General features: G+C 54.6%; 5 protein-coding genes across 5 annotated transcripts; 2 read left to right on the top strand and 3 right to left on the bottom strand.

Moving 5' to 3' along the window:
* Positions 1-119: 119 nt before the first annotated feature.
* COCSUDRAFT_57601 (hypothetical protein) lies at positions 120-2,696 on the bottom strand (the record flags this gene model as incomplete). Its single annotated transcript, XM_005644938.1, has 5 exons — positions 120-278; positions 702-828; positions 1,222-1,379; positions 1,869-2,076; positions 2,449-2,696. 5 exons carry the CDS (start codon positions 2,694-2,696, stop codon positions 120-122), a joined length of 900 nt encoding a protein of 299 aa, XP_005644995.1.
* Positions 2,697-4,565: 1,869 nt separating this feature from the next.
* Positions 4,566-8,693, bottom strand: COCSUDRAFT_37760 (DNA helicase; the record flags this gene model as incomplete). The annotated part of the gene is made up of 9 exons (XM_005644937.1): positions 4,566-4,796; positions 5,184-5,309; positions 5,860-6,027; positions 6,591-6,758; positions 7,016-7,154; positions 7,451-7,625; positions 7,960-8,112; positions 8,322-8,417; positions 8,582-8,693. The coding sequence occupies 9 exons, from the start codon at positions 8,691-8,693 to the stop codon at positions 4,566-4,568; spliced, it is 1,368 nt and encodes a 455-aa protein (XP_005644994.1).
* Positions 8,694-9,168: 475 nt separating this feature from the next.
* COCSUDRAFT_43891 (hypothetical protein) lies at positions 9,169-22,754 on the top strand (the record flags this gene model as incomplete). The annotated part of the gene is made up of 27 exons (XM_005644936.1): positions 9,169-9,281; positions 9,523-9,649; positions 9,855-10,041; positions 10,305-10,492; positions 10,663-10,749; positions 10,886-11,374; positions 11,537-11,776; positions 12,170-12,364; positions 12,746-12,898; positions 13,339-13,532; positions 14,123-14,315; positions 14,712-14,820; positions 15,094-15,215; positions 15,632-15,832; positions 16,222-16,439; positions 16,743-16,884; positions 17,224-17,361; positions 17,613-17,802; positions 18,211-18,427; positions 18,808-19,046; positions 19,304-19,477; positions 19,744-19,943; positions 20,456-20,586; positions 20,878-21,106; positions 21,390-21,566; positions 22,017-22,398; positions 22,678-22,754. 27 exons carry the CDS (start codon positions 9,169-9,171, stop codon positions 22,752-22,754), a joined length of 5,112 nt encoding a protein of 1,703 aa, XP_005644993.1.
* A 389-nt stretch (positions 22,755-23,143) lies between these two features.
* Positions 23,144-23,737, top strand: COCSUDRAFT_57598 (hypothetical protein; the record flags this gene model as incomplete). The annotated part of the gene is made up of 2 exons (XM_005644935.1): positions 23,144-23,300; positions 23,445-23,737. 2 exons carry the CDS (start codon positions 23,144-23,146, stop codon positions 23,735-23,737), a joined length of 450 nt encoding a protein of 149 aa, XP_005644992.1.
* A 654-nt stretch (positions 23,738-24,391) lies between these two features.
* COCSUDRAFT_67369 (ferritin-like protein) lies at positions 24,392-27,820 on the bottom strand. Its single transcript, XM_005644934.1, has 8 exons — positions 27,629-27,820; positions 27,299-27,404; positions 27,034-27,135; positions 26,875-26,897; positions 26,661-26,735; positions 26,388-26,439; positions 25,803-25,995; positions 24,392-25,433 (listed from the first exon to the last, which is right to left on the bottom strand). The coding sequence occupies exons 1-8, from the start codon at positions 27,694-27,696 to the stop codon at positions 25,294-25,296; spliced, it is 759 nt and encodes a 252-aa protein (XP_005644991.1). The 5' UTR covers positions 27,697-27,820; the 3' UTR covers positions 24,392-25,293.
* Between the last annotated feature and the right edge of the window lie 173 nt (positions 27,821-27,993).

Genomic DNA, 27,993 nt, shown 5'->3' with positions numbered 1-27,993 from the left:
TGCTCTGCTCTTGGGCTCTACAAACAATGTTCTTCACCCGGGACACGAACTGTTCTATTCTCTTGCGCATTTGCAGCGCAGCAGGCTTCAGGTGGCGGCTGACTGGACTCGGTGAGTGCTCAGCTGACGAGGAGCCCTGCTTTGAGGCCGACCATCTTGACTCTGCGGATGGGCGGGTGCTCATCGCTGAGGAAGCGCTCCAGGTTCGCTGCCTGCAACTGAGCCGCCAGAGTTGGCTTGGCCGCCTGCTGAGCCTTTGCAGCCTGATCCGCCATCGCCTGCAGCACAGCATAGCACAGCCCTACTTAGCCCCAATATGAAGTGATGCAAAGATAGAAGGCTTGCAGCCAAACAGGGTGATTTGTGCAAGGTGTGAAAGACACTCTTCTTGTCACAGATTGGTCCAGATGACTGATTTCTGATCCAAAGGGATCATCTAATGACCGATTTGTACTAGTCTGATCTACATAATCGTCACATCTGTGACGCTTCCCACAGAACTAGCCATGTATCCCCCAAAACGACACACTATTGAAGCATGCACCATGCAAAACATTGTACTCCGTGCCTATCAGCAATCTACTGTTGAAGACAGATGCCGGGCAGCTCCCAAGGTGCTCTCAAGTCCAGAGCCGTCTCATCAAGAAACATTGGAGCCCTACGATTAGTGTGAGGCTTAGACCGCAGCAATGATGCATCACCTTGGAGGCGAGGTTGCGCGAGAGGAGCGATGTGCTGCGTTCCAGCTTGATACTGCTGCCTGGGCTGCTGGCCGCAGAGACGCTGTTGTCCGCTTCCCCTTTGCTGGCAGCTGCCGGCTTGTTCCACCTGGCAATATTCACCAGACCTCATGCAACTGCAGAACAAGAATCAAAGCTGCGCATAATGTGCTTGATGATCAGGACATGCAAACGGCGCGGACATCTTGTTACCAACATTGGAAAGAGCTGTCTGCGCAGTTTGCCTGCGCACAACCCGTGATGCTGGTGAGCTCTTGACTTACTTGCGAGTCTGAAAGGCAGTGGCAAATGACGAAATATAGGTCACAACAAGGAGGAATTCCCTGGTGGCAGGGGGCGGTCTTAGTACAGAGCCCAATAATCGGGCCTTGGGTGGATGTGGCAAGTCCAAAAAGTGAGAGGTATCTGGCAGGCCTCACATGCAGCTTGTCTGCACACGCACATTGCCTCTGGGATGAATTTCTCAAGGGGAGGGTCTCACCAGGTGGCAAAGCTGGCGCTGTGGCCGGATGGGGAGCAGCCGGTGCTGTGCAGGCGCGGATGGTACTGGTCAAGAGGAGTTGTGGGCGACACTCCTGCGCTGAGCATGTCGTTCCAGCTGTCACTCGCGCGCGGTGAACTCACGCCCACGTCCCTCACCTGTGCCGCGCATGCATTGTACCGTTAGTAATGTTAGTTTCAATTACTGCATGGTTGGCAGAGCCAAGGCCAGAGGCCATCCACGAAGGACGTCTGAAGCCGCATCTCACGCATGCGCACTGAGATTGCTGCAGGGCACCATCCTACCTGCCTCTGCTTTTGAATGTGTCTTTTTCTCAATTCAGGCAGAAGCCTCCTTCTGTACGCTCTTGTCTGCAGCACTGTTCAGGGGTCTCTGACCTACTTTCCAAAGACTCCTGGCCGGTGTGGGACAAGAGTACACTGCTGGGTGGGGTCGACTCCACCAGACCCTAGCTGGAATGTAAAGAATGTGTCAAGAGTTGGTGCTGCTCGCAATGCGCATCAGAAGCAAAGAATACTCCACCAAGCAACTCCTCGAGACCAGTGCCCCCCCCCGGCAGGTGCACGCAGCAGGTGTTGACATCCACTGGTAGAGCAACAAAAAGATACCAACGGATGGAAGCCCACCTTGGTGGGGAGCCACTTGGAGAGCATGGCCTTGGCCTGGCGCCAGGGTGGGCAGGTCATGGCACGAGCCTCGAAAGCAGCGCCCATCTCCTCGCACAGCAGCTGCACGAGAGGCACCAGCCGCGCTGATGTGCCCACGTACTCTGCCGGCAGCAGCCGCATCAGCTCCTCGTATGCTGGCGTCGGCTGTGGGATGTGGAACTGATCCCTGCGGCAGAAGGCGAGTTGCTTTTGTCAGCAGATGTGCAGAGAGGGAACTGCCCAGATGGCATGCCTTATCAGCATGAGTGGACAGACACAAGTTGTGGATGGTCTTATGGTGTTTGTCAGCGGACATGCACCGAAACAAGTTGCCCTGAAGGCATGCAATCGTCAGCATAATTGCACGGAACACAGGGGTGTGGCATGGCGGCATTAACACATGCTGAAGGCTGCCTCACAGCATCAACTCTTCATCAAAATCATTGACTGGCTTCAGATGGCTAAATTATGGATTTGGCTTCAGGCCTGCCCAAGCATAGACAAGTAAAACATGACGCAATGCTCATCAAATGGAGGCCGGGGTTTGGTAGTAGCACACCTGAAGTAGGGGTCTATGAGGTACTCCTTTTCTTGGGGGACTCCAAACTCTGGGTCCCCAGACACCAGCAGGAATTCGTGGTGCAGGTTGTGGAAGCAGGAGCGCCCAGAGCCGCCCCCGAGGGCTGTCCTGATGGTGAGCTTGTAGCCGACCGCTGCAAGCTTGGAGGCCAGGACGACTGTGTCTGGTCTGCCATCCTCGCGCAGGATCGCTTCCTGGAAAGCCCGCACATCCCGCAGCAGCTGCATTGGCAATGTGCTACCATCAGGCCCAAAGATATTCTCCATGCACATCGAGGTCAATGCAAGCCCCATATAGACAATTGCATAGACAACAAAACCGTTTGTGCCCATCGACTGCTGCGACTCTTGTGCCCATGCTAGACCTAGGCATGGGCACTTGAGGCGATGCTGACATGCCCACGGCGAATTTTCCACAGATCACGGCGGTTTCTAAAAAAACAGGCTCCCCGAGGTATCCAGAAGCACTCAAGTGGTCTACTGACGAAGGAGAAGCAGCGTCCGCAAATATATCACGTTCTATACTTCTCCTGGCCACAGACGATGAATATGCTTTCCCCGATACTGTCGTGCCAACGTTCGCAACGGCTAAGGAATTTGCTTGGTGGGAGTACCCCATAAAATTGCCATGTTGCCTAGAAGAAGCACAAAAAGAAGGCCCCATGACGAAGATCCAGGCATCGTACAATGACTGGGGAGTTACAAGTTCCGATTCATTGCCCTGGCGGCCCGTTGCAGCTTGACTCTGGGGCACCAGTTTTGAGCAGGGCCCTACCCGGCACTCGAAGATTGTCTGCGGAAGTGTTAGGTACCGCACTCGCTCCGCAACGTTTGCGGCTCTCACTCTGTCCCCGGTTGCTCCGCTCGTGGAAGCTTGGCAGCTGTCGAGCTGATTTCAACACAAACTCACGATTAAAGGGCGGGGCATCCCAGAGCAATCCAAGTAACGTATGTGCAGCCTAAACGAATGATTTGCCTGTGCAGCTTTGACAGCGAACATGGGAATCCAGGTTGCCGACGTCAACAAAAGAACGTGCCAGCCGTATCCCAGTATATCCCATCTGCAGGAACCCCCTTGCTTGCTTGCTCACTTTGCCTCAATGACCTTGCAAGCATTGTGACACCCCTGAGTGCCTACAATTCTAAGAACGGTACACCGGGATGGACCCCGAGAAGCCCGATGCCGGACACATGCTCACCTCGACGTCGAACAGGAGAGACTCACAGCCCAACCTCCCCACAGCCCCGTCCATATGTAGGTGCATGTCTCTAGGCTGGAAAACGGCTGCCATGCTGATCGCCTGCTATGCTTCTGTGGGCATTCTCGTGGTATTTGTAACGATGGTGGCCCCATGGCAATTTTGTGCGAGACGCGCGTACGGCACGCGGCCCACGGGCACAGACCGTGTTCCGCAGATCCCCCATTTCGCTCCTGAACTTTCGGCAGCGGCGGTATGAATTCACCGCCAAGCCCATGATGTGTCAGTTGAGTCAGCAGACTTTCCTTGTAAGAATTTCATTTGTCTGACTGCGGCTTTGCAGGAATCCATCCTGACATGCGCCGTGGCCCAACAGCCACCGGTGGTCCCACAAGCTGCAGCTGATGCTCCCTTACAAGGCTCGAAACTAAATCTATTTCGCAACTTCATCTTATAAACTGATGTTTGCAGCCTGCTGAACACCATGTGAGTGGTGCCACCAAGGATCATCCTGAGATGATCTCAGGACAGCACATGCATCTATGTTTAGCCTGCAATTGCATTTGTTCAGAATAATCAGCTGAAGCAATTGCAAGCTATCATGATCATGCCGACACTTAGCAGGCTACTGATCAATCCTCATGTAATTTGTAATTGTCCTAGACCAGCCTCACCATATACGTACTCATCTCGCCGGCTAGCCCCCAGTTCCTCAAAAATCACATGTTTCACCTGCTTTGATATGCATGACTCGCCCGTTACCAGGGCTTGACTTGCCTCTGTCGGCTTGTCCACATACGAGCTGGCGCCAGCTACTCTGTCACATGCCACCTGCTCCATGCTGTACCGCTGCCGCTTCAAGCCTTCCGTGCTCCGCCTTTTTTGGTTTTTTCGCGCGTCACTGGATGTACTTGTCGGCCTGCTCGGCAAGCAGCTGCGCAGTGAATTTGGCGTCGTGGAACAGGCTGTGCACCTCCGCCACGTCACCCGACGTTATGGCATCCCGCCCGCTGGACTTTGCGAGAACGTGCGCCGGTGAGAGCAGCTGCACCGCGTGCCGAAGCGATGCAGATTCCCCGATCTCCCCCAATGCTGCTAAGGCCTCCTCCTCCATTTCAATGCTCTCCACCTGCAGTGTTGCGCACCAAATGGCTGCTGACTCACGTGGTGGGGCTCTTAGGGCACGGCAGGAAATCTGTGCACGTCAAAACTGCTTCCTTGCTCCGAAAGCCATCCAGAAGCATGAGATGGAGTGCACATAGGCGAATGAAATTGCTGACTTGCTACCACAATCTTCAGAGAACAATATGGCTGGAGCAGAAGCGGCTTGAGAACCAGCCTTGTGCACGCATAAGGGTGATCCTCAGACCACCACTTCTCAATCCGACTGTAATTTGAAGGTTGCAAGAACAAGTCAAGAGATAGATATAAAAGACACACTCCAAAAATAGGATGTGTCTCTGTAGGAATTTTAAGTTGAAAAGGCAACAGGGGCTGTGGGAAGAGATGCGCGCACCTGCGCACGGATGGCCAGGATCTGGACCATCTCCGTCAGAGTGTAGGGCAGCGTGCGGATGATGACTAAGCGGTCCAGTAGATCCACCGGGACGCCATGAGGCGCCGACATGTCTGTTCCACGGATCTGCAAGCCACAAGAAATTCCGACGTCAGCTGCCAACCTACCACCTACAGATATAATCCAGGAGACCTCTTTGTTCCTAGGCGCTCGCGCTTTCTATTTCCAGCACCTCTTTGGAAACTTCAGATGACTAGGTTCCACCCAACCCTGGCGACAGGCAAGCCACCTGCAATGCACAAGACCTCACTGTGCAATATTTGGATCATGGGCCACAGTCTCCAGCCTGCCAAATGTTCCCATGCAACCCATGCAACTGGATCACACACGTGCACTTTTCCAGAGAACAGTCTCTGCTCCTTTTGCTTAACAGCAAACACTACTGCATGCAACCCATGCAGCGCGCCCCTGGCAGATGCCCCGCCCATGACATTTCTTGTCCAATCTTGGTCGATTCACGAGTTGATATGGTAATGTAGGCAAGCACAGCGCCCGCGCCTCGCAGACCTCGCTGTCTGCCACACCTCTATACATCAAGTCTCTGTCTCCTGCTGGAGAACTCAGATCTCTGGAATCTTTCAAAGATATTGTTTGGGGCAAGCACTGCGGTGCGCGCCTGGCAGATTCCGCGATTGGTGGCGAAGACGACGATGGGGGCGAGGGAGGATTCGAGGGCGCGGTTGAGGTAGGTAAAGCACTCGATGTCTAGCATGTGCACCTCGTCTATGAACAGCACCCCAGGCACCAGCTCAGCCACCCCCTGGTCTATGTACCGGTTCACCACCTGCGCAGCAACATTACCGCCAACATATCATGTCCCCTGATATTCTATTGACATAAAAAATAAAGTATGTACAATGGAAATACATTTTTGAGTGGAATGCTGTTGGAGTCAGCTTGCTAGGTGTTCCGGAAGTAGATTTCCAAAGTCAATGTCAGTGCGGGTACTGATCACCCAATGGGCCTCCTCTCCTCAGATCGCTAATAATATTATTACAGGTAAAGACACCTAAAATTCTTAAAAGTATCTGACAAGTTCACTGGTCACAAGAAGTCCTGGCTCAGCCGTGCATTACTCTTTAGTGTGGTGTTGCGCAGCTTGTCAGTCTGACTGTAAATCTTGCCATTCTTGCCTCAATACATCAAATTGAGTGCGCCCTGGACTGTATCAAGGCAAGAAGTGCCAAGATCCACACGTCAGACTGCATCAAGCATTTTCCTTTTGGAAAGAAACGGTAGGAAGCACTGCATGGTTTAAATGGAGACAAAGGTACTCTCATCCGGGAAGAACAGTGCTTGCATCATGAGCTGTGCTCGGCGTGGGGTGCAATCGGGAAAAGGACTTGCCTTGTTGATCTCCTGGCGCAGCTTGTCGGTGATCTCGGTCTTCTTGGGCTTCAGCATCTGGCCCACCATGGACATGACGTCGGTGCCCCCCTGCGGCCGCGCATTGGCCGAGTCCAGATCGTGCAGAGTCACGTCCTGCACTATCTCCTTCTTCTTGTGCACCTCCCCCTGCATGCATGCATGCACACATGCGTCTCAGGCCGTCAAAACTAATGGAGATTCCAGTCCCCAAGATGCTACTCTGGAAGTGTGTGGGACGAAGCCGCCTGGACGGTGAGCGTAATTTGAGCAGGCTGTGTCAGGCAATAGAGTCATGCCATTTGTGCCACAGTGCAATTCAGGAATTGCCCAAGAATAGCATCATATTGCTGAGTTAGACGCACAACATCGTCATCTGCAGCAAGCATGCAGAAAGGTGGGCGGACCTTGGGGAGTGGCACATACTCCTCTGCTTCCAGGTCAAACTCTGTGGAGTAGGCGTCACAGCGACCCACCCGCTTCACTGCGCCGCTGTTGGCTTCTATGTATATCACATCCCCTGGACTCACCCTCTCCTTCTGCAAGCTGCCGACATACCCAAACACCCTCCCTCAGTCCCTTGCCTTGCATGTCTGTAATTCTAAGTGTGCCTTCCATGCAATGTCTAGACAGAAAGGGTGCTTTAATCGGCCAAACATGCCACAGCATCTTGGCTGTCAATGTGCTGGAGAGCTCCCCCTTGCTTCGAGGATGTCACCAGGGGCAAATCAAAGATGAGCAGGAAAGTGGTGTTCTTTGCTCCCACATACTCAGCAAGCAAAGATTCCACCTTGGACTGTGACCTGGGACGTCACCGGAAGAGCTGTGAGAGGGTGAGTCACCTGTCATAGATGGTGGGGTCAAGCTTCAGCTGCTTGGTGCCCTTGACAGTTTTGAGACCGATGACAACGTGCGAGATGACCTTGCCATAGCCGCCGGTCTGGCTCTGCGCCTCCTCTGGCGTCAGCTCTGTCACTTCTCCCTCATACACCTCCTTGTTCTCCTTTATCCTCAGCCCTGCACCCGCAAAAATTGCACCTCAGGGACTGCAAAGCTCCCATGACGCTGTGAGACCTGTTTGCTGGCTATTTGCATGCTGATCTACAACCAGGGCTGGGGTGAACACGCCGCAGCGCGATCTTATGGTTTGCACGCAGCTCCCTTGATATTCAGGCATTCTAGGATGAGGTATGGGAAATTAACCTCCCGCCTGGGCCCAGGGAGACCCCGGCAGGGACCACAATTCAGAGAATGCTGAGCAGCAATTCATGCTGGTCATTACAAACGGCATAGACAGGCTGACTGATGAAGAGGAGGTTAAAATATCCAGGCGTGAGGAAGGCTGGCTCACCGATAGCTCTTCTGAAGTGTTCCATGAGGACCTCTGTCTTCTTCACTTCTGAGGAGTACACCTCGGAGCCCACCATTGGGCAGAAGGGCACCTTCTTGCCCAGCTCCTGCGCAATCCCTAGCGCCAGCGCTGTCTTCCCTGTTCCCGGCGCCCCTGTCACAGGGAAAATGTACAATCAGAGGCACATCATTCCATCTGACAGCCGTATCCGCGCCCTCCTTACTTGGCTGCTATTAGTGCTGCTGCTGCCCCCCCCAGTCAAGCGCGTAGATGTGCTGTGCGAAGGCCTGGCAAGCAGACTGAGATCTGAGTTCTGTCCAAAGAACGAGCACGTGCATCCCTTGTAAGTCCTGGACTTGTACCTGCTAGAAGCAGCGCTCTGCCCGCCATCTTCTTCAGTTGGATCATCTCCACAACTAGTCCACATGCCTCCCTCGCCTGCTCCTGACCCACAAAGCCTGCAGGCAAGGCATGCGTCAGTAGCAGCTTCACCATGCCTTCAAGTAGGGATAGAAACAGAATCTGGCGTGCTCGATGCCCGAAATTGCTCTTCTTGTCATCTTTTGGCACACGCACAAGCATCACAGTATTGCATCATAAGTGCTATCTATCTGATACACGCCTGCTGCCAAGGGGATGGCAGTGCCGTCCTCTGCCAAGCCAAGCCCTTTGATGTGCGTGTGTGTTGCAACTCGTTGCTTTTTCGTCGTCGAGCTCACTTCCTCAATCCTCATGATGCCCCTTTTCCTCTCACCAATAAGTGATCCTCGCAGTGATCCGTATATATAAGTCGAGAACACCCCTTTAAACCCTCAGCATAAGTTTACTATAGGATCCCATCATCTAACGTGTGTAGAAGCTTATATACCATGCATCTTAAGAGTGTCAGAAGAGCAACGTCAAGTAGCGAATGTAGTAGATCGCCGTCAAATACAGATCTTCTTGTACGTTTGTTTTCCTACAAGTATTTGTGGCAACTCTGCGTGTTTTTATGTATCCATCGACCTAGATGGGAGAAGGAATACTTAGAAATGCAATGTAACTCCTGAGCTGTGGCAGGCTAGGTGCCTTGTCTGCAGCAGTTCCCTGCCGCCCGCTGCTCCTGCATCGATTTGCGTCATGTGCTCGGATGCCAGCTCCGTCTGCCCTGATTGAGGGGGACACAGCCACCCAGCAATGCACACTATATTGTGACCTCGATGCGGCGCGATGCCGCTGTGGAAAGGCCAACCATACGCCCCTGGCCCACCGTCGCTGAACCTGTCTAGCGACGTCCGAGTCTTGCTCATCCGCTTCACTGGGGAAATATTCACTGAGTTTGAGTGAGTGCCACTTATCCGATACGCCTTGAATTGCTTCCATTTGACTTTTGGAACCTTCCAAACAATTTTTTGATTGCTCCTGAGCTGTCTTCGAACCGGAAGTGCGCGATAAAGATGTCCTGGGTCTCTTGGCAATCTGGTCTTTTGGTTCCCCAAAAGGCCGCCATATGCTAGAATGGCTTCATCCTGATCAGAAGGCCTCCCCCGATTATTCTTGAACTGCATGTGTGCTGGTTATCAGGGACTACACCAAGAAGCTCTCCCAGTATCGAAAGAGGCTCTGGAGTTGTCAGGAGACAGGAAAAGCGGGCTTGACCTACGAGGAGGCTCTCTTGAGCGAGGCAAGAGCCAAAGGCGATATCCATGAGGTATATTTCTGCATCATGGCAGTTCCAGGGCTTGCCAATGCCCCCATGACTACCTGGGCTCTGGATGTCTCTCACTTTTGCAGCCTGATTGACACACCCCTACGTTATCAAGCCGTCTGATGACACCCAGGAGCTTCCCAAGCCAAAGATATGCAGCCAGTACATCCCAGATCGCCTCAAATCGCGCATGCACCGCTCTGCACAGGTCCCAGAGTGCTATGAGGAGCACCTGCTGCGCTTTGTGCACCATGCCACCGGCAAGCTGGAGGACGTGGCCGCACAGGCAGTGGCAGAGTTTCAGGACCGCATCATTGTTGGAGAAGAAGTCTCGGCCAGGCTCGGCGAGGCCGATCGGCCATGCTCCGTGCTATCCATCACCTCTGTTGACCACGGTGCGCCTAGATTATTCATTGCCACGTGAAAAGACTGACTCTGCTGGGCGGGCGTGCAAGCGTTCACACCTTGTCCTTTTCTCCTTATGTCAAAGGTGCATGCCACAATCAGCTCGGGTCGCAGGTGATCTGTGGGTGCCTTGCCAGCTTGCCGCTCGCGCCTGAAAATTTTCGGTGTATTTAACCGGTACAGCTGGCCGGGATCTGGCCGGCATCTGCATAAAGGGGGCTTATGCTCATGGCATCGGATCAATCCTGCGCAGGGACTTTTGATGGAGAGGCGGCAGCAGAGCCGGAGCAGATCTTGGAGGTGGCATGGCTTGATGGCGCCCCGGTCTCAGAGGGCGTCGCGCGCGTCCACCGGGACCAGGTCAGCCGCCGGCGGCCGCCGCTGACTCAGCCGCTCGTCGCCGCCTGGATCCAGGAGAACGCCCACGCGCAGCCCGTGCAGGTGACCTGCTCTTGTGATCCGCCGCGTTCCATCCCCTGCAGCAGGCATTGCATGCTCAACATCACATCTGATTACAGTATTACAGAAGTGTAAGTAAACCACTAATACAATTTGACATGTCAATCGTGGATATGCTACTAATCGCAGAGGGCGATCAATGTCTTGTGCAGGGTGTCAAGGAGATGCCATGCATCTGGCATGCAAACCAGGACATCCAGGAGCAATATGGGCTACCCACTGACCTGCCCAAGGATCTGGTGAGCTCCTCTGGCTCTAGCATCAAACTCATAGATTTTCTTAGGATAAATGCAATCCTGCCATGTGCAATGATGCGAATATCATTGTGATAGGAAATTGGACTATTTAAGCTTCCTTTTGCTGTGCAATAAACAGGTGAGGCAACTTAAAGCTGCGCAAAAAGCAGCGGAGGAGAAGCCGAAGCCGCCACCGAGAAAGCCGGCTGAGCCGAGGAAGCCGCGCAAGGCCGCGCAGGGAGTCGACCCGGAAGCCGCGCTCTCCATCAAGACCGAGGCAGCGGCGATCGCCGCGGCTGCCTTCGCGGATGTGGCGGCTGCGCAGCAGAATGCGGAGCCGCTGCCAAATCAGTCGCTGCCAGAGGGTGGGCAGCCGGGCAGGCGCCAGCCAGGCAGCGGCGCCAAGCGCAAGGCGGCGGCTGCCGGCAAGCCGCCGCGCGAGCCAAAGCCGCCGAAACCGCCGAAGCCGCCGGCTGAGCCGCGCAAGCCCAAGAAGCCGCCGCCGGCCGAGCTGGACCCCGAGGCCGCGCTGTCGATCAAGGCGGAGGCTGCCGCCATCGCCGCGGCGGTGTTTGCCGAGGCGGCCGCCCGGGAACAGCCTGCAGAGCCGGATGAGCCCGCGCCAAAGGTGCTCCCTATGTTTCACTTAATCCAGGGCAACCTGCCTGTCGCCGAGAAGCCTGAAGGTGCTCTCTTGTCATGACTTTCATGGCCATCCCTTTGCCTTTTTGGGGTGGAATTCTTCCCTGCATAGTGACTGATCTGCGGTCGGCTGCATTGGTTGGCGCAGAAGAGGCGGCGGTCGTCAGGGCCGAAGGCGGCGCCGAAGCAGCCGCAGGCGCCGGAGGATTCGCCCCGGCCCGGGAAGGCATCGCCGCGCGGCGCGGCCGACCGCGGCGGTAACGCGCCTGTGGACATTGCCTCGCTGAGTGCGGAGGAGCTCGAGAAGATCCCCGGGCTCAAGTGTGAGAGCCTCGAGGAGACCGAGCAGCGCATCGCCAGCGGCACCGTGAAGCGCGCCATATTAGAGGTGCGGGCTATGATCCGCATCTTCACCATGTAGAAATGGACGCTGGCGCATGGAACTGTAAGGCCTTGCTTGGGCCCTGAGGTGCTTGAAGTACAGTCGCATGGCAGATGCATGCAGGAAGCTTGGTATTCCTTCCTAGGGGCCTGTCCTCTTTCTTGGTACAAAGTCTTGCATGAGGGGATTGATACATAAAGAGGCACATCCCCCCTTTGCTAGTACAGAAGTTCATAGGTTCTATCTGGGATGTACAAACGAGTGAAAACCCGGCCTCTGGCCCGTGCAAGAAAGCAGGATCAGCAGGAAACCTACCATCAATGCCAGAGAAACCTGTCAGGCAGACATGCAAGTAAGAATGCAGATGACAGATACAAACACCTGGATGTGCCCGTGCAGGCGCTGAAGGCGGCAGGAAGGGAGGGGTTAGACACAGGCGCACTGGTGGAGGCGGTGACGGCGGCCGGGGTGAAGTCGTGGGAAGACGCGCGCATCGCCAAGAGCAGCGTGGCTTCCAGTTGCACCCATGACCCCGCCTTTGCGCGGCTGCAGAAGGGGCGGTTTGCGCTGCGCACGCTGCGGCCCGACCTCGAGGTGCTGTAACTTTGTGTATTTATTTGTGCTTTCAGACGAAATCATTCGTACTGTCATTAGAGTAGATCATGCTTTCATGATGCATTTCAAGCGCATAAGCGTCAGATGCAGTGAATGACCAGGACAGGCAGTGCATGACCAGGACAGAGGGTGGCACACCTGCTGCGCCGCAAGATACCATTGAAGAGGAAATGTGCCACTAGGAATACCTTTTGAGGGCACTGTGATATTGTGATACGATTTTGTCAATCGGCTAGAAGAAGCAGATTGTAGAGGGAGGGGCTGAGAGCTGACAAATGCACAGCCGCATGACAAACTGGATAGCACACAATTTCTTTTGCTGGATTCCAAATGCTGATGCAATATTTTCCGTTGGCGCAGGAGGCAACGGTCAAAGCCATCTTGCAGAGGGCGGCGAACCGGCAGGGCGGCCTGGCGGCTGCGGCGGCTGCGCGCAACGCCCCGGGAGAGATGTCCGCGCCCCAGAACAACGATTACCACAAGAACAGCTTCAAATGCTCCAAGTGTCACAGGGTGAGTGCTGGCTGAATTGGAACTTATGCATGCGGATTGTGATATTTTGTCAACGCAGTGAATGCAATGGGAGCTGTGACTGCTATGAGTGGGCTGTCTGAGCCTGCACATGCCAGTGAGTAGGATCCCGATAGGGATAGACCTGCAATCTCGCATCTCACAAGGTATTGCGAGTTGCATGCAATTCCTCCTTGTCAAGGTCTTGCTCATTCGCATGTGCTTTCCCGGGCGTCCAGGAAAACAGGCAACTGTGCATACTTGATCCAATCTCAGTCGGATTAGCAATTGTGATGGACTGGAATACATGTTGCAGGTGCATGTGAAGAGCATGTGCAGCAGTGCAAATTCGATCACCATCAATTCGAAGACTGGGTTGAAGTATGTTGCATGCAAGCGGTGCATGCACTGATGCTGAAAATTGGGAGGGAATGCATGTGCAGACGCACCACCTGGCGGGGTCGCCGATGCTGCTGTGCGACGGCTGCCCGCGCGGATTTCACATGGCCTGCCTGGAGATCGACTACGAGCAGCTGCCAGTCGGCGACTGGGCCTGCCCCAAATGCGCCTTGGGCGAAGCCAAGGCCGCCAAGCGCGAGGCGCGCACTGCCAACGCGCCAATGCGCGCCAGGGAGAGGTGAGCGCACATGCTCTTTGCTATATTGTTCTCAAGCTTTGTCCCGACGCCTCTGGTCATTCAGTAGAGAAGGAGGGAAAACCAACCCAGTGGCCACTAACAGATAAATTGAAGGAATTGGTAAATGACAAGAAGAGCTTACCAACTCTGGCCTCTGACCTCTGATGCGCCTGCACCATCAGCCCTGAGCCCTCGTTTGTGCTGCATCCCATTTTGTGGGCACGATCAATTTTTGGATGCAACGGACATCACAGTGCCTGGATGTGTGTACACCAACGAATGGGCCAGGCTCCATGCAGACAGACATGAAACGGGCAAGTCTTTGGCGCATAGCAGGCACATGCCCACTTGCAGAAACAAAAAGCTTGTGCTGCTCAGTTGATGCCTCACATATTCTTAGCTGCATCATGGAATCTCGCCATTGGCATTTGATCGCCATCGCTGCCCTGCGACTCCCAGCTGAAATGGTATCAAGGGTGGTCTGAAGAGGCCAGAATGAAATGCGCAGGGGTCCGCTGAGCGAGACAGAGAACTGCAAACTTGGCAGGGACATTTTTAGGGCGGTTTGAGGGGTGTGATGAAATGCGCAGGGGGCCGCTGAGCGAAAAAGAGAAGGAGGAGAGGAAGCTGAAGCGTGCTTTGGAGAAGGCGGAGAGGCAGCTGGCCAAGCACCAGCAGAGGGAGGACAAGGAATTACTGAAGCTGGCCGAGCGCGAAGCACGCTCCATCGTCAAGGCCGCCTCTCCTCGCAACGCCTCCAAACTGCCCGCCGACGACCTCCAGGTGGGGAGCCCTGCCGTCAATCTTGAGGATCCAACCTCTTTCTTAACGGTGCCACTTCAAGTGGCCATGATAGAGAGGGTAGAGACATGCCTCTTCACTGCACCTAGCACTGGACCACACCTGCCCTCTCATCCTTGAAAATCAGGCTGCTGTGACGTCAAGGTGCCATTGCAAGCTGCCCTCTCATGACCTCCGCATGAGGCTATGTAGGAAGAACCTCCGCCCTAAGTCCAATTCCTATACAGTGTCTTACTTATTTGTGATTGACTGCTCTGTCGTGAACACTGTTATGTTGGCACGCTCAATTGGTGTCTTGGGAGCATGCACAGTTCATCGTGGGCGAAAATTGCGTTGTTGCTGCAGAGCGCTAAGGGGCATGTGATGCTGTGGCTGCAGGTGCTGGAGGAGGAGAAGGAGAACCTGAGGAAGCTGGAGGAGCGGGCGCAGAACATCGCCTTGGAAGCTGCGCACGCCGCCGAGGTGGAGGTGTCATTGGCCAATGCAGGTGCGTGCTGTCTGCATTTAAAGTTGGCGCATGTTGCCTCTCAAGCCCTCACTGACAGTTTAAGGAGTAGACTGATTGTTGACAACCTTGAGCCGGGTTGAGAGCTCTCTCATTGACATGCAGAGAAAAGAGAAGTCAGCAAGCCGAGGGTCCTCGTGTGCGCCGTGCATGTCATCTCTAATTCTATCCTCCTTTCGAGGCCGTTGGCTGGATTGTCTCCTAGCATCGTGCAGGAATATTCATGCTCAAGCCCATGGTGCTCCATGCGCGCAGAGGGCGTTCTGGGGGTGGAGGGCGCAGTGGCGGCTGCGACAGCGCTGAGGGAGCGGCAGAAGGACGCCGATGAGAAGCTGGCGCGCCTGCGCAAGGCCATCGAGGGACCACCTGAACTGGAGGTGCGAAGCCGCGCACCCTTCTGTGTCCCTTTGTGTGCTGGCAAACGTGTCCCGACGACGTGGTTCTGTGTCTGTGACTGCCACAGCCGGCAGTGCGCTGTCCTGTTGTTCGAGAGACCCTTCATGCTTGCATTGAAGCAGTTTTAGTGCAGCCTTGCAAGTAATGACCAGCCATTGCATCATGTCATGCACCTCCGTGCCTTGCCGCAGTTGACTTCCCAATGAAGCATTGAGAATTTGCATGGCCGCCGAGCGTTGCATTGTCATGAAGTATTTGTCTGTGTTATGGCACGATCTAATGTAATGGTATAAATCGCCTGCCTTGCAGCTTTGTGATCCGCAGGTTTGCCGGGTTGTGCAAGCATGGACGGTCAGTCATACATTGCCTGATCTGGCGCGCCGCTGACGTGGCGCAGGTGATAGTGCGCAGCCCTTCGGCGCACGCGTCGCTGATGGACGCTCTGGCGATCTCAGAGTTTCTGGCGGCGTTTGGCGTGTTGTGCGAGGCGGCCGTGCTGGGCCTTGCGGACATCCAGAGGGCCGTCGCGCGGCCGCTGGTCTCCTCAGTGCTCGCCAAGGCCTACATGTCCCTGCTGCGCTGCGTGCTGCTGGAAAAGGTGCGCATACTCCCTGCCTTGAGATGCAGTATTTCATATTCCTCTGCTGTGACACTGCCATGAGCTTTGGCACTGCTTGTCATCCTAGCGGGCGCTGTGGACACAGACATAAATGAGATTGGGTCTTGGTATTAGTGGGGCCGACATCCTTGGCTTTGCATCTATGTCTTCAAACTGCCTCTTTTAACATATTAAGTTTGACATGCTAGGCACTTGGACTCCAAGTGACGCGCCCTGTGTTCAGTCAAATTATTTTCTTAACAAGTAGCACAACGTGACGACATCAGGACCTTGTCTGTCAGCCCTGGGCAGCTGAGTTCTGCTTGACAGCAACAAGAAATAACTTATGTCCAAGTGGACTGACGGGCGCGGCTGGCGCATGCGCGCAGGTCGGGCAGGACGGGTTGATGCGTAGCCGAGCGCGGCGATGGGCGCGCGTCGTGGACGAAGCCACATGGCCGGAGGTGCTGAGGCGCTACCTGCTGGCAACGCGCGCGACGCTGCCGCAGCCGGGCGCTGATGACCTCAGCGCCGACCCCGCCATGCTGGACGATGACGTCATCGCAGTCTGCGCCGCCGAGCTTCTCTCTGAACGGCCCTACCACAGGTGCCTCAACATTTCCTTCCCTTGAGTGAGGGGAAACTGTCCAGATGATGCCTCCTGGTCTGATAATTGTGCAATCACGCTAGCGCAGACAACAACAAATGATGTGAGAGCTTGTGAAGGTGCAAACAGCGCACAGGGCTGCCGAAAAGAAGTGTGCTAGATTTTCATGACCTGTGCAACGGTTCTGTCCGTTAGCTTGAGGATCGGCTTGAAATCAAGACTAGCGGTACATATGTGACCATTCTTAGAGACTTTTTGGAGCTAAAACCTGCCAAAATTCATACTCCAGTGTGTCCTGAACAGGCTCGAGCCCCCCCTGCACCTGCGGCTGCTGACAACACTATGCAACGACGTGGTGAACGGCGTCGCGCTCAGGGCCGAGTTTGCAGCGCGCATCGAGGAGGCGGCCCAGATGCAGACGCAGCACCGGCAGCTTCTCATCGAGGTGGGCTGCCGTCTTGCAAAGATGCCCCCCGGCCCAAAGTATTGCCTGCCGCGATGACTGGCTGCACCCTGGCCAGAAAAGATGTGGTCAAGCAATGACTGCAGTGTACATGGTAGTGTTCCTGCATCGCCTGATGCGTTGCAAATGTTAAAAGGCTTCACGTGCAATTTTGCCTGATCATGATATTTGGTATTCCAGCGCTTCGGAGTGGTGTCCATGCAAGCAGTGCAAGCAACAATGGATCGCAGATTAAATCTTGGCGGAGATGGTGCATTATATTGCAGAAGTGTAAGCTTGGCCAAGCGGATAGAATTTGAATTTCAAATGCTAATTGCACAGGAGAAGAAGGAGAAGCAGAGGCAGGACGCTGCGGATGCGGAAGCGAAGGCAGCCAAGGAGGCAGAGGCAGCCGCAGCCAATCCGGCGCAGCCAAATTCGGCAGCGCCATCGGACGCCCTACCTGCGACCGACGCCCCGGTGCGCATATGGCCCTTTACGCTTCACTGCCTGGTCCACAGCATGAGATGCCTCATGTACCATGATGCCCTTTCCCACTGCCACTTTGCTCAACTCTTAAGACATGCCTGCGGCTCTGGTAGAGGATTTGGACATTTCTGCTATATAGCAGAGCAGACCTTGATGTCCAGGAGCTGCATCTGGCACGTTCAGGCTGTCAACTCTCCAGCTGCTGCAAAATTTTGTAGAGGCATGGTGATACTTTGGCGCAGGGGCAGGCAGAGAAGCCGGCAGAGGACGCCAATTCTGGCGAGGGGGAAGATGCGTCGGCGGAGGAGAGGGAGCGAGAAGAGGCGCGTCAGCAGCGAGAGGCGGAATTCGATGAGCAGCTGCGGGCTAGGGCGGTGCGCGCGGATCTGCTCGGCCAGGACCGGCACTTCCGGCGCTACTGGTGGCTGCAGGGTGCGCGCGATTCCCCCTGCATTCTAGATAACCAAGGTATTTATATCACAGAGGGGTGGGGTTAAAGCGAGCAAAGCTGCAGGTTGCGCTGCAGCTTGATAAGGGTTGGGAAAGTCCCTGGGATACTGTGGGGTCAGTGAACATTGATGTGGTGGCAAGATTGCTGGGTGTGCACATCAACCTCTGTCTTGCCCCGTGGAAATCTTCAGCTCATTTGTGTCACCAGTGGCAGTCACCTGGGCCTGCTTACATATGGAAGGCACCCTGCACATATGCGCCGCTGCACAAAAATTGTGCATTTTCTTTGTGTACCACCCCGTGTTGATGCTATAGTTTGCCCTTGGTGTGTCTGCCAATCTTCATAAATAAACCGCGTGAAGCACAAGTAATGATTTGGTGCGTCTGCAGGAGAGCAAGGCATGCTGTGGGTCGAGGCGGCGGACGGCGGCGCGATGAGCATGCTAAGCGAGCCTGCCCAGCTGGAGGCGTTGATGGAGGGCCTGAACCGAAGGGGGATTCGCGAGCGCGGCCTGCTGAATGCCCTCAAGCGCCGCCAGCCGCAGATCTCCGCCGCGCTATCCGCGCAGCCGCCGCAGTTCACCGCTGACCTCGCCGACATCAGCAGGTGCGCCTGGCAGGACCACATGGAACTTTTGGATTCGAGGAGCATCAGATATACTTGTGGCCGGCAGCAATCAACCCTCAATCCGCATGCGCTGCAATGAACCTTTTTAAAGTGCTTAAAATTGTTGCTGTGATCCTTAAAGTTCTTCTTGTGCCTTGGAAGGTGTCAATCTCTGAATAGAAAGGACCCCGCTTGAAGCAGTCAGCTGTATGCCCATGTCCTGCCTGCACAAGCATTCTTGCAAGTTGTACGTTCCACTTGCTTGCAGACTCCCCCGTACCCTTTCTTAAGAGGAAAGGCATCTATAACGAGCCTCCAAGTGTGCGACTCCACAAGCTTTTGAAATTATCATCGACGGCTGAGGCATGTTCTGCTAGCAGGGTCGATGGCGCACGGCGCGAGAAATTGGAGGCCAAGGCAACGGCCGCGGCGCTGCGATCGGCGGCGTCGCAGGCTGAATTACTCATCGATGAGGTGGCGGCACAGAAGGGAACACTCGCAGACACGCCCGCGCAGTGGCGCGCGCGTCTGCGGGGTGTTGCCTCCGTCGGTAACCTCATCTCCGGGCTACGCGACCTGGAGACGCAGCTCAACGTGCTCGGCGATGGCCTGCCCAAAGGTACACATTCAAGAAGATATTTTCTTGTGAGGTGCATGATGGAACCAGACACATTCTTGCATTAAGTGGAGAAGACGTGTTGTTTTGTGACCGGCCAGCTGTGGGTCAGCAAGGCTTGTCCTCCCACAAACTTGTTGGTGTCCAACTGACCCCAGTGTTCTTGCTTATTCATAAGATTGAACGCATGGCTCAAGAACGTGTCAATTCTGGTTGACAGCGTCACTAGAGTGTCGGCTTGAGCCTCGCATGTAACACAGGTGCCAAGGACGAGCAATTGCAGCCGCTGCTGCAGAATGGGCAGCGCGCCACGACGCCGGCCGTGCCCGAGGTGCTGCCCAACGGGGACCATGCCGGGCAGGAGGGCAGCCCAGACGGCGCCGATCATCCCCGCAGCAACGGCGGATCTGCCGAGCCCCTTGCCAGAGCAGCAAGTGAGCAACGTCATACTTATTCTCGTCTCTTGCACCCTGTACCGGCTGCCAGAGTGCAATTCATGCTATCTTCTGTCTTCAACCCTTTGCCTGCTAGTGAGGGCATGCACAAATGTGTGACATCTACACCTGAATTTAGAACACACGGCAGCAGCATTTTACCAAGATAGCTTCCAAGATTTTGACCAATTTAACCCCTCTTTTCAATTTTGCATCTTTTTGATTGCGGGTTGTGCGTGTCGTTAAGACTTTTACCCGTCACGCAGGCGAGGGTGAGTCAGTGGAGGGGGCTGCCCGCAGCAGCGCGGACGGGCAGCCGGTGGGCAGCAGCCGCGGCCCCTCACAGGAGGCCTCGCAGGAGCTCGAGGCCGGCGAAGAGGGGCCTGGGGCCTTTGCGCGGCCGCGGCGGCCCAAGTATGTCACCCCTGTGGACGAGCTGGATGAATCAGACGCTGAGGCTGCGCAGGTGATTTGCTGATCCGCCCATCACTGCTCCTGCGAATGTCTGCCTGCGTTGTACGTGCTGTTATTGCTAACCAGTGACATTCCTCCGGCGCTTGGGGCTTATGTTGCATGCCAAGGCACACCGCTGATTGTTTGCATCGGCTTGCATCTAATCACGCACCCTGCACAGTGTCATTACCAGCAGCTTTAATGCTTATTTGCTGTGCCCAAGGGGACATTGCAAATCCTTGTGATGTTTGTGACGTACGTGTTACTGGTTCTTGCCTTGCTGGAACGGAGATAGGGCCCTCTGGATGCCATCTGTCTGGCAGACAACGCTAGCATGGCCTACTGGAGACACCCATCTCCATTCCTGCAAGGCATGCGCCAGCTTCAATGACTCACCAGGGCAGTCCAGCTCTCCATTTTCAGGATGATGAAACATTAGCCATAGAGTCTGGAACCAGCGGTCAGGCAAGCGCCATTCATCAGGGAGTGTACCCTCATTTCTTACACCCTTGTCTCATGGTGCAGAGGGACAGCAGGAGGATAGGGCTGTGGCGCAGCGCTAGGGAGCGGGCAGTGTGGCTGCTGGATATGCAGAGAGCCGAAGCTTCCAGCTCCATCGCAGCTGCTGCCTATGCTGCTGTTGTCCTTCGTGACCGGTGATTCCTGAGAGCCTTCCATGCGATGCCTTTCACACAGGCACACAAAAGATCCTTTCATGTTTGGGCCCTCCTGTTGACTCGCATGTGGAAGGAGCCAAGGGTCCTCTTAATCAATGGCAACGCATCCATTGTCTGAGCGGGCCCCTCTTCAGCATGTCAGCTAATGCCAATCGTGTGGGATCGATCTTTGTTGCTGGAATATGCTTTTCTTCTGCAAGGCAGCTTTGTTGCGTGCATGCTCAGCCTGAGGTCTGTCTGACTGTATTTGTGGCTGTCTCTGACGCGCAGGATGCAGCCGCTGCTGCACCGCATGGCGAAGCGGCTGGTGCGGGCGGCGCGGATGGCCGAGAGGGCCGCGGCAGACATGGGCAATGACGCGGCGATGACTGATTCCGACGCTGAATCAGACGATGACCGGCCGCTGCTGCCACGGGCGCCGCCGGCCGAAAAGCCGCCGCCCGCTCCGCCAGCTGCCGAGAAGCCGACAAAGCTGAAAATCAAGCTGAAGGTTGGCGGGGTGCGTGCTTCCGGCCGGATTGTGATAAAAATGTGCCATTGTCTTGTGTATAATGTGAGGAAGAGCTTGCAAATCCAAATTTCCTTGTGGTGGCAACAGCCATCTGCAGGCTGCCAATCGCTTGCTTGCAAGCAGGAGCCGTCCTGTCACCTTTTTAGCAGAAAGTAATGCGTAACGAATGGCGTGGCCTCCTTATTGGAAGCATTTTGGCCTCTGCTCTGTGCCTTGCAAAAGTGTCTTATCTGGAGGCTGGGAGTGAGTGCAAGGCTGTCACACTATTCAGGTGGCTGTTGGGGGTGACAAAGAGAAGAAAAAGAAGAAGAAGAATGATGCAAATGCGGAAGCTGAGCGGCCACCCAGCCCCCGGCCGGCAGCCGAGCGCTTTGAGGACGAAGATGATGACCGCTGGGGCTCCGAGTGCTCCAAGTGCGGCCACGACGGAGACCTGCTCTGCTGCGAGGTGCGCATACTCCTGTCTGCACTGCATTTCTCACACAGCATCAGTAGGCTCTTGGCAAATAATATGGGACAACTGATTTTAACTACAAATCTTCAGCGGTAACAAGGCGCACGTTTCATGCCGTTTTGCCATACGCTAGTGCCTCCAGTTGACATGGGAAGGCGACAATTGCACGAAGGTGTCGGTACACAGCAAGGCCTGCATCAGGATGTGCACAAGTGCTTGTCCGCACGTCCCTGTAATTATGTTCATCGGCATACATGCCTTGCTGCATGGTGCTGGGATGGACGTAACCCATGCCCCATCGTCCCTTCGCTGCTGGACTTAACAGATTAGAGAACGCGACCCGGGCACTGAAGGCACTGCGACCTTCCGGAGGAGGAGAAAGGGCTGCCATAAATGCAAGCTCTAAGAGCAGTTCGAATTTAAACTGTGTACCTGCCGTCGCAGGCGAAGGGCTGTCGCATAGTCATGCACCCGTCCTGTGCGGGTCTGGCAGCCATCCCAGAGGGTGACTGGTACTGCCCGAACCACAAAGCCGCAGCGGCCGCTGCGGCCGCCAAAGCCAAGGCGGCAAAGGCCGAGAAGACCGCAGCGGCGCCGAAAAAGAAGAAGGTGCTGAAGAAGCTGAAGGTGCTGAAGAAGCTGAAGGACCTGGAGGCAGGGAACGCCTCAGCAGACGCGAAGAATGCCTCAGCAGGAGCAAAGCCTAATAAGCAGAAAACCGGCGGCACGGATGCGGAAGGAGGCAACGCGGCTGCAGACGGGAAGGCCAAGCAGAAAGCCGGCGGCAAGAAGCGTGAGCGCGCAGAGAGCACTGCTGACCAGACAGGTGCGCTGCTACACTGAAGATTTGAAATGGTTTTTAAATTTGAATTGAAATTAAAGAGGCGCTCAAAACTCAAAATGAAGGGATCTCACGGCAGCCCAAGGGTTATCTTGCGATGATGTCTGCAAGTATAGCTGGTATGGATAATTGCAGAGGTGTATGGTGCCTGGAGCTGTGATAGTCGGCCTTCTTGCATGCCCTGTGTTGCTGGTTGTCATGGGCTGATGGAGATGGGAAGTTCTGCATGATGCATTGGCTGACGGATGGGTTGGACATGTGCAGGAGAGAAAAAGAAGGCGACAAAGACAGGCACCGGGTTGAAGCTAACATTTAAGAAGAGCAAGGCGGCTGCTAACTGAGGGAATGACAAGCGTACCCCTTTTCCGGCCCAGTTGGAATAATGCAGAAATGAAATATTCTCCATGAAGGTACCTTTTAGCTTGGCGCTTAGGACATCAATGTATCTTATTTGCAGCAGTGGCTGCTGGAAAGAGCTTATAAATATGTGAGGACATTGATCTCACGTCAGTGTTTCTACTGAATATGGTGCCATCGGCGTTGATGCTGCATATACACTGTTTGGTCTATGTAACAACTTCACTCATAAGTTCTCACAATTGCAGCGGTTGTTGAGCTTCGCCTGCTACTCCCTTGCATTCACATGTTCTTAGAAGGTACTCAGAGCTATCTCTACGAGCACTCAGAGTGTCACTAAGAAGACTCAGAGAGTGCACATGTCATACCATGCATGAAGGCTGAGCTGGAGGTCTTTGTGCATGCCAACTTGAAAGACATCGGCAGTGAGGTGCACAACGGCCTCCTGGTGGCAGCGGCTGAGTTCAAGGGACACATCGCCCTTGAACGGGTGCCCTTTGTTGCCTCTCCAGTGCCTTCCCTCCTCACCTGTATTTTGCTTGTTGTCGTGTGTGTTGTAAATGGTTCAATGTCACCTGCCCGTCAGGTCAGCTAGTGTCAGGAGCTCCAGACCTGCACTATGGCAGTTGTCTGTTGGGTGCCGAGGGGCCTTTTAGTAACAGGAGGGTGCGCAGGTGGTGCCTCTGCTGAAGAAGGTGCCGCAGAAGCTGCTGAAAGGTGTCCTCGGGAGGCCATCACAGAGCCCAAGGACAAATCCCTCGCAGTGATCGAGGCAGCTCTGGGGGATGCTGAACATGCGTGGGAGTCCTGCATCAAAGAGCGCGGCTGCTCAGAGGGCGACGGCAGGGATCAGAGCCCTTGTGCCAGCGTGCACAGCATCGACATCGAGCCCTGGGAGATCTCCGAGGGCAGCCTCTGCATGGAATCGCCCCGCCTCGCCGGCCGCCGCACAGAGGAGCTGCTATAGTGCAAGCGAGACTCCTGCGCAGACGCCGACGCCATCTCCTGCAATGGTGATGCTCCCTGTGAGGACGCATCCGCCGCGGACATCATCTTGTTAGATGACACGGCTGGCTGCGCCCCGGCAACCTGCGGTGCGGAGGAGGACTCCTCGGCAGAGGCGATCGGCTGCTCTGCGTTTGGCGACGGTTTTCCCACAAAGAGGCACCTTTAGTGAGCAGAGAGTGCGGCCAGTAGCACACCAGCAACAGAGCCATATCTGGCCCTGACTGGGACACACTGATCACTTAGACAGTCCGGAAGAGCGTACAGCCAACGTGAGGTATTTGCAGCCCAAGTGTGCAGTTCGTAATAGGCCGTCTGTTCTGGCAGCAGCCACCAGTAAGGTGTTTTTGGGCCCATGCGGCTGCAGACGCACTGCATGACATTTCATAACAAGCTGCAGTTTTGAAGAGCAGCTTCCTCAGTAATGTTGGATTTTTGGGGTTGGACTGTCGGGGGTAATTGGTAACGTTGTCTTTCCCTTTTATATTGTCGAGCTAAGTTTCTGGTTGCTCGAGATGTGGTCAAGAGCTTACGTTGCATGCCAAGATATATATACATGTGGACATGCATGCATGTCACTACAAACAAATCATATGGCCTGCTCAGGCCTCAGCTTGCTAGTATATTGAATTCATTGTAAAATCATATGATGAGAACGTCAGCGTTTGACTTACAACCTCAAGTACTTGTGGGCATTTGCTCAGCAGACCATGAGTCACTGGACAATCGCGAACTCATTCATGGATGGGTGCATACCTTCTAATAATCTGCACAAGACAGAGAGATGACGCTTCACTTCACAGGAGGAAACTTTCAAGGAACATGGGTGCTCAACTCCATGCTGCAATCTGGTGTTGCCACAACGATGCAATAACCATAGACAAATATCCCCAGGCCATCCGCCTTTGTCACTGGCAAGAACAACCTCATCGCACGCCACCTTCATGTGATATTAAGTGCTGATCCGCCAAAGATTAGTCTACATATGTCATGCATCCTAAGACCTGGGGACAGCACTGCAGCAAATGCTGCCTGTGAGACTCTCATGTAAGATCCAAAAGGCACAGGCAGTGCCCCTTGGACATCCAGATATCAAGACCCATAACACAGCATTAAACAGCACCAGATGGAATCAGGCTCACCAATAACATGGCCGCCCTTCATATCCCCTACGGGCAGCTGGCTTCTTTGCCATCCTGGAGTTGAGCATGAAAAGGTTTGCAAAACACGTGTAAAATGTTCGCGGACATGAGCTCTGCAGCTTGCCACGGCTGCAGGTCACATCACAGGAAAAGGCGCCTTTCGGTCAAACGCAACCCAAAGTGAGAACATACTTCCTTCAATCCTTGCCACAAAACAGTGATCTCATTCGCCGCTGTGCACTGCCGTGACAGCCAGACGATGGGTTTCTGCCAAATGCTCCCAATCCCCTTTTTTAACTTGGGCTTGGGTCCACACACCGCCGGGGCTACTCCTGAAAAGAACAGAGTAGGCGTCGGGGCGCTTCAAATCCGCCGCCTAGGCGCCATTCTTGATGTCATCGGAGAGGTACTTGTCGAACTCGAACACGCCGAGGCCCTTGCCGACGCGGCGCAGCTGGGAGACATACTCGGACACGCGCTTGATGTCCTTCACCTGCTCGTGCAGGAAGTTGCCCTCTGCGCGCACACACACAAAATCACAGCCTGCTCAGCACCTATCAGAATGCTGCTGCATTTGTCATTGTGCAAGCACAACTTCTTATCCCTGAGAGTGTCACTCCGGTGGATACATTTTAACTCCTGCAGTCCTGGCCCCCAGTGAAATTTCCCTACATTGGGTTTCATCGCATGATGGCAAGGAGAGCTACTGAAGCAGCTCGGCAGACGCCAAATGGCAGCCAGCTGGGCGTCATCTGCAGAGCTGAAGACCCCGGGGATATAAACACTGCAAGGGGCCCCACACCAACAAAGTCGGCCAGCTGCGCGCCCTCTGCAGGACTGACCATCACAAAGGGGCGCAAAGACTTCTATAGAGGGTGGGCGCACCGATGAAGTCGGCAAGCTGGGCGTCCTCGGCATCGGCGGCGACCTTGTGCAGCGCAAGCAGCTTCTGGAAATTGAGCTTCTCCAGCGACAGCGACAGCTCCATTGCGTACAGCGCATCGCCCTTGTCCTTGTTGTTGAACTCCGTCTCCGGCAGCAGGATGCTCTGCAGCTTCACGCGACCCCCGCGGCGGGTCTGCGCGCGCACAGCAGATCCCCCGTCATAGAAGTACAAGGTGGAGGGTGCAGCAGTGTTGGTAGGATAAGTTGCCCCAAAAGAACAGAGCGGGCATGGTAGCCATCACTGGGTGACTATGAAGCCTCATGAGGCTTCCAGCATGCTGTTGAATGCTTACTTCCTGTTCTGAGAGGATCAGGTAGTGCAGTTTGTGCCAAGGCAAGCAGAGTTCATATGCTGCAGACTGTGCAAGACGTTGTTGAGAGTTGAGACTCAGCACTTCACAGCATTGACAAAGGCACACTGCCGCGAGACTTAGGACCGGAAAGCAGCCTTTGCCTGGGTCCCCTCTGCGTTTCTGAGAGTAAGTCAGCTCATCAAAGAGGGTGAAAGCAGGCGTGTGCGCGCACCTGCTGACGCATCAGCTTCTCAGCGTGCTCGCGCTCTTCCTCAGAGCTCTCCCTGCAACCAACAGGAGTCTTGATGAGTCACTGTGACATATACACTACACGACAGGCAACAGCCACTTGCATAGCCTGGCGCGACAGAAGCTACAAGGTTCTGGGCCACAACAGGGCAAGGTTCACTATCTGCCGCTCTAGGAAAGATGGCCCCGAAATTGAATGTTCCGGATGCATGTCTGCTTGTTCACCCAGCACGCAGCCGCTTGTTAAGGTGCGCACCTGAAGTACTCAGCAAAGCCGGGCAGGCCCACGTTGTCGCGATCAAAGAAGGCAAACATGGAGTGATAGATGTACCTGCACAGAAAGGTCAGCTCAAGGCGCATGAAATTAATAGTGGGGAGTGGGGAGTGCCTATTCCGACAGAATTACCAAGCAGCAGCAACAGAGGAGAAAGATTTTTAAATCTGCACATCCTGAGGATGTTGGGACTCACGAGATGTTGTATTCGATGTTGATCTGCGGGGCAGGACACAGACAGCAACCTCAGTGTCAGACAGCCAGGCCAGCAGAGTCCAAAATGAGCAAAAGCATGATTCACCAATCAACTGTCGTGGTTGTGACTACAGTTCGTGGCGGTCTTGCAAAAACTCACCTGGTCATTGACAGCAGCCTCGCAAGACACTTCATAGTTGCTGCGCGCGAAGGACTGGCTGCTCTGATCAACTTTGGAAACTGTGGCAAGCTCTCCCTTCACCTGTGAGACTTGGAACATTACACTTTGAGAAGTCTGAATATGGCTAACCCTTGAGGCCATTCCAGGATCGTCCGAGAAATGAGCAAGAACGACAGAGGTCTGCAACAGTGCAAGAACATGAACAGCCCTTGGTGAGAAGAGCGCTCGAGTGCTTCGACTGTACCTCCTGGAAAGGCGCGAAATTGATTTCAGCCTTCTCTTTGGCTGCCATGCACAAAGTCAGGCTCCTGTGAGAGCGGTGCTTGCCGCTGCCGGCCAGTTTTGAATTCCTGCGTCGTCCAACTCGTCACCGGGCGATCCATGTGTCTTTCAAGCCAAGAATGTCCTTGATGAACCCTTGGTGGGCAAAATGGGACGATCAAGCTTTTCTATTGTCTTAGGTCAAGCTTGAAGAGTGCAGTGTCCCGCCTTTGCTTTGCCGTGGATATGAGAACGAATTGCTGGGTTTCTGATGCGATTGACCTGCATTTCAAAGCTATAAAATGTTGCGCACCTTTTCGGGTCCCTGCTAGCAAGGCAGATGGCCTTGGCTTGCCCACTGACGGAGAGGAGATTCGCCATGCTTCCCTGTGTTTCGTGGCTGTAACTTTGAAGAACACCGGCTTGAGATATATCCTCGAGTGAAACTTCCCTACTGCGAATCTCAAGTTTACCGCTTGCCTTTCTCCTCCTCCGGATTCTGAAGCTGTATGCATGAATCACGACGTAGCTACATCCAGTCATATGACATGCATGACTAAGCGGCTGGCCAATCACCTGCAGTCTCTGCAGGCAAGGAAAGGCAAGGTGAACTTTTACATCTGGCTCGACTTGCAACTGGAATATGCGTTCAAGATGTGAAGTTCAGCACCCCGGCGA

The sequence above is a fragment of the Coccomyxa subellipsoidea genome, assembly GCF_000258705.1.
Source record: "Coccomyxa subellipsoidea C-169, whole genome shotgun sequence".
Taxonomy (NCBI): domain Eukaryota; kingdom Viridiplantae; phylum Chlorophyta; class Trebouxiophyceae; family Coccomyxaceae; genus Coccomyxa; species Coccomyxa subellipsoidea.
This window is presented reverse-complemented; position numbering and strand designations above follow the sequence as displayed.